This window comes from Pygoscelis adeliae, unplaced genomic scaffold (genome assembly GCF_000699105.1).
Source record: "Pygoscelis adeliae isolate BGI_AS28 unplaced genomic scaffold, ASM69910v1 Scaffold787, whole genome shotgun sequence".
In the NCBI taxonomy this organism is placed as follows: Eukaryota; Metazoa; Chordata; class Aves; order Sphenisciformes; family Spheniscidae; genus Pygoscelis; species Pygoscelis adeliae.
Genome location: NW_008825091.1, coordinates 9,170 through 18,093, shown reverse-complemented (window position 1 = coordinate 18,093; position 8,924 = coordinate 9,170). Strand labels below are relative to the sequence as shown.

Sequence of the window (8,924 nt, the reverse complement as noted above, 5' to 3'; positions counted from 1 at the left end):
CTGAGCGTCGCTCCTCGGCCAAACCGGACCTCCACGTACCGACCGCAGCCTGGCGGGAAAGTCCCGGACACGGTGGACTGGAGGGAGAAGGGATGCGTCACGGATGTGAAGAATCAGGTGCGAAGCTCCCTCTGTGCCTCTTCGTGTCTCGGTCCCGTGCTTGGTCTGAGCATCTCTGGGGCTTTTGCCAGGGCGCCTGTGGGTCGTGCTGGGCGTTCAGTGCCGTGGGAGCCCTCGAAGCCCAGGTGAAGCTGAAGACGGGGAAGCTGGTGTCCCTGAGCACCCAGAACCTCGTTGACTGCACCAGGAGCTATGGGAACAACGGCTGCGGTGGCGGATGGAGAACCAAAGCTTTCCAGTACATCATCGACAACCGAGGGATTGACTCGGACGATTCCTACCCCTACACGGCTCAGGTAGGCATCGGACCTGGGCAATGCTTAAGCTGGCTCAGCTTAAAATGGAGGAATTAACAGTCCTGTTGCTTCCAGAGGAAATCCACTTTGGAAAACCATGGAATTGTCCGTCTTTAATGCCGCGAGCATTAGTTCTGACTGACATAACGCAGAGCAGGACTCTGCGCAGGATCTGACGCGTTTTCCCCCTTACCTTCCTTTGCCAGGACGGCGCGTGCCGCTACAACCCGACGGCGCGGGCAGCCACGTGTTCCAGGTACGTCGAGCTGCCGCACGGCGACGAAGCCGCGCTGAAGGATGCCGTCGCCAACGTGGGACCCATCTCTGTCAGCATCGATGCCAGTCAGCCCACCTTCTTCTTGTACAAAGCTGGTGGGTCTTCCAGGGGATCTCAAGAAAGGGATGTGCTTTCTTTCCCGTGACCCAGCTTCCTTAAATATAAATTGACGCAGCTTTGACTTGCGTTTAGCTCGTGTTGCCCTCATTCTTGGCCACAGGCATTGGTGACGCCTCCCAAAGAGTGAATTTAATTCCCGTTCGGGCAGCGACTTAGGGCAAGTTGTCCGAAGGCTGTTTCCAAATGCCTTCCAGGTATCTACCGTGACCCGAGCTGCTCTCAGAAGGTGAATCACGCCGTGCTCGTCATCGGCTACGGCTCTTCAGACGGGGAGGACTACTGGCTCGTGAAAAACAGGTACAGCAAACCCAGCCGCCGAGCAGCTTTTCCTTTCAGCCTCCGCTCCGAGGGGCACCCTGGAGGTTTCAAAGACGTGCCAGCGATGCGCTTTTAGATGCCCATCAGCTTTCTTTAGACGTGTTTAGGGCTCGGCTCCATCGCCACCGCGGTGTAAAGGGGCCTCGATTAAGCCCTAGAAACCTGAATCGACGTATGTCACCCAAAACGCTCCTGCCTAACTCCTCGGTGCTGCGAGGCGGCTCAAAAAATGGGATTTCTGCTCTGTAGGACATGCCAGGGTTTCCAGCTTTGAGTCAGCGCAAAGGGCTGGTGCTTCTCAGAGAGAGAAACCGAGCTGGTTTGATTTGGGGACATGCTGGCGAACCCCCTCCTTCGGCCAATTTGGAGGCACAGCCTCAAGGATCATTGCAGCCGGGCTGCCCCTTGCATTAAAGCGTATTTTGTGAACGTGTTTTTCACTGTCTAAAATGCAGAACAAGAAGAAACAAAGCGCTGAAACGAAAGAGTCCTGCTCAGACAGACACATCTCTGGAAAAAAACCAAACCTGCGATGTCAGCAAAGCTACATTCAGCAACTGAAAACCATTATCTTTTTTTAAAAAGAACAACAAAAAAAAATCCCCACTGTGGACAGTTCTGTCAACAAAGCTCCTTTATCCTCATGTCAGGGCTGGGCTAACCCCCCCCAGTTTCCTCCTCTGTCTCTCGTCTCTGTCCTTGGTAGGATTTTTTTTTTTTAAATAATGTATTTTTAATATACAAAACTAATCCATTCACCGTTACCTGGTGTTTCCCTGGTGGTCTTGACTCACTCCAGCACATAGAAAATAAGTGATTTTCCTCTGCACCCCCCTTAGAAGAGTTAGTGGCGACAAAATCTGGCAGGGAAGCAGTCAGGAGGTTCAGCCTTTTGGGCCAAAAGATGCGAATTCGGCTATTCCTGTGGCTGCTGGGGAGGAAGCATGAGTTGAACAAAAATTTAAAAAAAGGGGTGGGGAGAGAAAAAAGTGAGGGTGAGGGGTGGTGCGGAAGGAGGCAGCTGCCTCCTGTTGTCTGATTTCTGCTTCTTTCTTCTTCCAACAGTTGGGGTGCGCATTTTGGTGAGCAGGGCTATATCCGGATGGCGAGGAACCGCGGAAACCACTGCGGGATTGCCAGCTACGGCGCTTACCCCCAGATCTAGAGGGTTCCCTGCTTGAGGACGGGTCTTGAGATGCCACCACTCACCGCGCTGACCTCGAGCGCGCCTGGCTCTGACCCAGCCTTCCCGCCTTGAGGAATCCCCTTGCATTTCTACAGATAAGCAGCAGAAATTAGGAGCGATCGCAGTTGGCTTGTTCGAGGGTCTCATCAAGTATGACCACCTCATTCACCCTCCCCAGGAACTTACCCGCTAATAAGGGATAATCTGCTGGGAGTTATGGCAGTTATTTAGGTGGAGGGCTCTCTGTTGTCATCGCCGACTCTTGCAGTCTCTGGCAGCTTTTTAGAAAATGACTCAACTGCATCTTCAAAGCTCTTGAGAAACTGTTTTGCTTCCTCCGTTTCTCTTAGAAGATGGTTTCTTGCAGCCATTTTATGTCCCCTGGTGCTTCGTAGTGGTGGGAAATGCGCCCTCCTGCCTGGCTGTCCTTCGTGGGAACCCGCAGGATGCCCTGACCAGAGGCTGGAGCGTGATTTCCAGGCAGCTGGAGACTTTGCTTGACTGCGTTTTCAGCCTGACTGCAATGTAATGTGTATTAAATGTGTCCTCTGCCGTCCACGCGGCGCCGAGGCTGGCCAGCTCAGCTACATCCCATGACTGCATTTAAACCATGTCTTCCCATCTGTGCTACCCCGCCGTTAAAAGTGAATAAATGTGATTTTTTATTTTTATTCCACGCCCCCCCAAGAGCTGGCTTTGGTCTGGTCGGTACACCACTGAGCTGAGATGGGAGCTCACGTCTACCCAGTTCAAACCAGTAGCCAGGCTCCGTGCTTGACCTCATCCTGTCTCTTAGCTCAGCACCAAATCACAAAAATGCAAAAATCGTATCAGAGGAGCGTGACTCCTGCCCGCTGGCCCCGCAAGCCACATACACCACCGCGGGAGCCTTGCCGTTAATTTTTGGGGTGCTGGAAATAGGAAACTCTCGGCTGCAATCATTTTCTGATGTTATTGAGGGTACTGCTTCAAATAACCCCGTGACTGGCGCAGCAAGCCCAGTTCCCAGCAAAGTGAAAATGAAATCAGAGCATTTCCTGACTCGTGATTTGTCCAATGAGTTGCAGCTGCCGTGTGCCAGAGGTCCTGGGCACGGAACCAGTGGGGACGTGCTGGATTTGTCCCCGGCATCTCCCCTACCCCATACAGGCGCACTGCCCGGGGAGCTGAAGGTCGGTACCCGCCACCAGAAGCAGCCTTTTCAGGTACGTTGGGTGCTTTTGTATTTTAACGCTCTTCAGGGAGGACTGAACTTTGAGGAAGTAAAACTGAAGGAACAGTATTTGTGTGTTGACTCTGACTCCATCTTATCTCTAATCTCCCCCAAGCCCTCTCTGGGTAGTTGAATTGTTCGTAGTAGCCCATCCTCAGGAGCTGGTGGATCTCAGCTGGATGAAAACAGGATTTTTTGTTTTTGCTTTTCAAGGTGCTGGAAAACACAGGTTTGTCAAAACAGCCACTTGACCAGGCGATGCGTAAGCCTCCTTTGGGGAGGGTTTCTCGGGCAGGGTGGAACCGTGAGATGAGGCGCGTGTATGGATGTGTCCCTGCATGTCGGTGTCCGCATGGGCAGGGGTTGGGTCCAGCAGACTTCTCTCCCCAAGGGAAGCTTCCGAGTCCTGGATGGGATTTCTCTTCCCATCTCGCAGGGGGTGAGGGTACGCAACAGGCGAGTGGGGCAGGTGCTTGTCTGGGCAGGCAGGACAGGAGCTGTTGGCATCACCCAGTGTAGAAACCCCGTGAAGGGCACGCCAGGGAGTCCAGGTCAGGGATGTCATCACCGTTCTGCCTTCCTTACCAAACCGGATTTGTCACTTAAGGGGTCAAGCACGGCTCCAGCTCTGAGCCCTCGGCTCCCAGGTCGATTCGACTCCCCGGTCCCGGCTGAGCGGGATGAAGCTGCTGGCTTCCATCGCCTTCCTGGCCGCGCTTGCGGTGGCACTGGGACACCCCGACCCCGCGCTGGACTGGCACTGGCAGCTCTGGAAGAAAACCTACGGCAGGGAGTACCGCCACGAGGTAGGGGCATCTTGGCGGGGTGGAGGTGGCTTGGGGGTGCCGATGTGGTGGGTGCTGCTCCAGCGTGACCATCCGCCGCATCACACAGCGGGGAGAAGAGCCGACGGCGCTTCGAGGCACTGCTGGTCCCCAGGGGTGGTTTGGCAGGGGCTCCCGACAACCTTTTGTGGGATAAAACGGGGTGAAATGGCTGCAGGGGCTGTTGCTGCACACCACGAGGCTGCGTTTGATTTCAGAAAGAGGAAGGGGATCGGCGCGCGACGTGGGAGAGGAACCTGCAGCTCGTGATGCTGCACAATCTGGAGCACTCGCTGGGGCTGCACTCCTACGAGCTGGGCATGAACCACCTGGGAGACATGGTAGGTGCCGGCTGTGCTGCTGAGAAGGGGCTTGTCTTTGTCTCTAATTGCCCGCGAGGTTGATTTAACAAGGAATTTAAGTGGGTCAGGGGTGGAAAAACTCCCAACCCTTCTCAGCCCATCCTCTTCTTGTGGACTCCAGTGGCCGTGGACAAACTGCTCAGACATTCCTGTGTTCAACCTACTGGTGTGAGGCAATCTGGTGTGAGGAAATTACTCCTCCTTAATGCAGCATTTGGGGTGCGCGGACCTGGTCCTGTCATTATATATATTTGCAAATCACCCCTCTTCGATGTTCCAAGGTTGTAGTGTTGTTTAATGAAACATACTTGCTTCTAGGGATTTTTGGCGCTGGAGTTAAGCTTTGTATTTTCTTTTTCTTGCCCTTTCCAATGAACGGCTAGAAATTAAATGTAAAAAGTAAAGAGCCAAGGACTCCACAAACCTTCTAACTCCTGCAGCTCAGACTGTTCAAGGGAAATCCACCTCCAACACACCCAGTGTAGGACTTAACCAGAGACAAGGAGATCATGAGCCGGTGTTTTCTTTTCCCACCAGACCAGCGAGGAAGTGGCGGCTTTGTTAACTGGGCTGAACGTCGCTCCTCGGCCAAACCGGACCTCCACGTACCGACCGCAGCCTGGCGGGAAAGTCCCGGACACGGTGGACTGGAGGGAGAAGGGATGCGTCACGGATGTGAAGAATCAGGTGCGAAGCTCCCTCTGTGCCTCTTCGTGTCTCGGTCCCGTGCTTGGTCTGAGCATCTCTGGGGCTTTTGCCAGGGCGCCTGTGGGTCGTGCTGGGCGTTCAGTGCCGTGGGAGCCCTCGAAGCCCAGGTGAAGCTGAAGACGGGGAAGCTGGTGTCCCTGAGCACCCAGAACCTCGTTGACTGCTCCATGATGTATGGGAACAAAGGCTGCAGTGGAGGTTTCATGACCAATGCTTTCCAGTACATCATCGACAACCAAGGGATTGACTCGGACGATTCCTACCCCTACACGGCTCAGGTAGGCATCGGACCTAGACAGCACGTGAAATCTGCAGAACACATGAGCGTGGAAGCAACACGGCCATTCGTTCTGCTCTCCTGCGTAGACACCCTTCTCCTCTCCCACTGATTTCCCTCTGTCTTGGTTTCTACCAGTCTCGTGTCACGTTCTCAGCCTTTGCAGCTGATTCTTTCAGAGCCGGGGGAGGGACCTTTAGACTTTTTTTTTTCCTCATAGGTGAATGACTGGACTGGGAGCCAGAATTTCTGCATGTTTATTTCTGTCCTACAGAGGCAATGTACTACACGGAAGGGAAAAATGTGACAGGAGTCCTGGGTCCTGTTCTCAGCTCTCTATATTATTCCATCTTCTGTAGTTGAAAAATGGGATATTAATATTTCTACCATTTCAGTGGGCAGAGGTTTCCGGTGAACGACGTTCATACAATCGGGTTTTTAAAAGTTGCCTGTAACAGATGCTGTATGACTGCTGCAAGGTCGTAAGGAAAGAGCCATAAGAAAATAAAGATCCTAATGCTGAGAGCCTTGATGGCCGGAGACAAGAGAGGCCCTGAAATGACCTGGTGTCTTGAAAACATGGCCTGTGGAAACAGGTCAAAGTAACAGCAGCTCAGTCCAAGAGAGAAAAGTGGAATACAAGTCTTCAAACATGCATAAGGCAGCTACAGAGACAAAAGACGCCGTTCTCTGTGTCCAGAGGGAGAATGAGAAGCCATGGGCTTAATTTACAATAGAAGAAATTTAGGTTAAACACGACGAGGAGCCTTCTGATGGGATGGATGAGGAAGCAAGGACAGTTTCTCTAGGGAAGTGCTAGAAGTATTGTGATTAGAGGTTTCTAGAAAAAAGGCAGCGAATTCTGTTGAAATGGTTTGGCCGCTCTTGGTGTGGGGAAGTGAGATAGACAAGATGGTCTCTTCAGGTCCTTCCAGCCATCTTCTCTGTAATCCTGTGTATAGAAAAATGGTGGTCAAAGAAAAGTGAAGAACGGGGTAGCGCAGGGTAAAAGAGGGCTGATAGAAAACACGTTCCTGAAAGTCTTGAGATGTTCCTGGTGAATTCTTCATGCTCCTCTTCTCAACCTCCCCTTGTTCCCACCAGAATGGCACATGTCGATACAATGCTTCCACACGAGCTGCCACTTGCTCCAAGTACGTTGAGCTCCCATACGCCGACGAAGCCGCCCTGAAAGATGCTGTAGCCAACATCGGACCAGTCTCTGTCGCCATTGACGCCACCCAGCCCACCTTCTTCTTGTACAAGTCAGGTATGTCCTTTTACCCCGGAGATCTTCTTCACAGCCTTCTGTGTCTCTCTGCGCATAAAGCTTATGAAGTTTGGTGGAATTTGGCAAGTTGGGGCTTAATTCCTGGATGAAGGCACCAATATGACAAAACCTAAGGTAGCAGCGTTAGTGACTATGCTGCAGGTTGAATTCGGTCCCGCTGACGACTCAAAGACGAGGTCTTCTGGCCTGATGACACGCTTCCAAAACTCCTTTTCTTCCAGGTGTGTATGATGACCCCCGGTGCACACAGGAGGTGAATCACGGAGTGCTCGTGATCGGCTACGGCACCCTAAATGATAAGGATTACTGGCTTGTGAAAAACAGGTAGAGGCATGACCGTATGTCACCAAACTCTTGTTATCTATATGCTCACTATCTATAGGGGTAGGCTTCTCCTAGGCAACCTCCCACCGCTCAGACTGACATCCTCACAGTTCTGTAACGACCGGTATTTGTACAGATGAGAGGGAGATCAGTTGGGTGCTTGTGCAATGGGGGGTGTTGTAGAGTTGAAAGTTGGTATTGGTCCTTCAACTGTTCCCTAAGGATTCACGCTTAGCCACGTCAAAGCATCCTAGCAGCGTGAGGGAACTGTAAATGCGTTTCAAGTACACTTACACCCGCCTTAAGTTCCCTTCATGTTGATGAGCGTTGTCATAACTTAACACGGGATTAGAAATCCCGTGAAGCAGTGAATGAAAACACTTCAAGGCTGTGATGTTGATAAAGCTGCCGCTTCACTTACAGAAAAAGGAATTCAATTTTTCTCATGTCTGTCTGTTTGTTTCCGGTCCCAACAGTTGGGGCGTGCGTTTTGGTGACGAGGGCTACATCCGCATGTCAAGAAACCACGCGAACCATTGCGGGATCGCCAGTTATGCCTCTTACCCGCTGATATAGACGGACCCTGTGCTTCAGAGAGGACTCCTGGGGCTGCAGTTAAACCACTGATCCGTGGCTCACATGGATCCACTGACTTCAAGAATCATTTTCTGGCTCTGTGGGCAAACTCCTTCTGATAGGTCAGCCTGTCTTACAGGCTGGGAAGGAGTCCTTCACGTGGGAGGATTTTGGAATACGATTTGCAGGCACCTAGTGACTTCTTTTGGGGGGAAGAAAGGGTTTCTTTCAGAGTAAAACTGCGATACCTACAGTTATAATGGGGACCACGTTTTCCTCTCTCCAGTTTCGCGTTGAGTACTGCTACGATGACACAAATACTTTCTCTCTGTGTGACGTTGATGAGATCGCAGAATTTCTTTGAAAAATAAAAGATCGGTTTCACTGTCCAAAAATCCTATATTTGGTCTCCGGAGGCAGGAATGGCTGGCAGAGGGAATTCCAGCTGGTACTTTCTCACCTGGCAGAGCTCCCCCATGTAAGGACCTCTCACAAAACCTCTCCACAAATGATGTTTCTCTCCAAACGGTGCCTATGATTTGGGAAGGGAGGGTACAGACCATCGCACCGCTGCCGAAAGTGTGGGGGGAGAAAGTAGCCGATGTCCGTGGTTTCACGTTGATGTAAGTTCTCACGATGACGATACCGAAAAATAAACGCTGGCACTGCAGGTCCATCGCACCCACGCAACACAACCCACCATCAAGCCCGGCGCTTGTTTCCGACAGGGGTGGCAAAACCCATTCTGAAAGAAAAAGGTTTTCATGTTAAACCTTTCGGTTGAGATCGCAAGCTCACCAACCCTTTTTTCTTTAAATTTCTGTGGTTACGGTAGGCTTTAAAAAGCGTCTCGTGGACTGTTTCAGTGAAAAACGTTGAGAATCCTTTTTCTCTCTCGTTGGGCGCTGTGCTGGCCCGAGGTGGCACTGCCACCTGGGGGGCGACGGGGGAATTGAACGGGTCTCCGTCTGCAAGGTGACGCTGGAGAACGCTCACATCACCTATCGAAATTACCTCACAGTGGCCTTTGCA

General features: G+C 52.0%; 2 protein-coding genes across 2 annotated transcripts in view; both read left to right on the top strand.

Annotated features, from left to right (window-relative positions):
- The window catches only part of LOC103919480 (cathepsin S-like), a 2,959-nt gene extending 663 nt beyond the window's left edge, over positions 1–2,296 (top strand). Inside the window, exons 2-6 of the mRNA XM_009326997.1 lie at positions 6–117; positions 192–416; positions 623–788; positions 1,008–1,110; positions 2,197–2,296. Of these exons, the coding sequence (XP_009325272.1) occupies positions 6–117; positions 192–416; positions 623–788; positions 1,008–1,110; positions 2,197–2,296 (706 nt within the window). The remainder of the gene's footprint in view (positions 1–5; positions 118–191; positions 417–622; positions 789–1,007; positions 1,111–2,196) is intronic.
- Positions 2,297–4,205: 1,909 nt separating this feature from the next.
- LOC103919476 (cathepsin S-like) lies at positions 4,206–8,235 on the top strand. Its single transcript, XM_009326988.1, has 7 exons — positions 4,206–4,336; positions 4,573–4,695; positions 5,254–5,403; positions 5,478–5,702; positions 6,806–6,971; positions 7,214–7,316; positions 7,793–8,235. Exons 1-7 carry the CDS (start codon positions 4,211–4,213, stop codon positions 7,890–7,892), a joined length of 993 nt encoding a protein of 330 aa, XP_009325263.1. The 5' UTR covers positions 4,206–4,210; the 3' UTR covers positions 7,893–8,235.
- Positions 8,236–8,924: the final 689 nt, after the last annotated feature.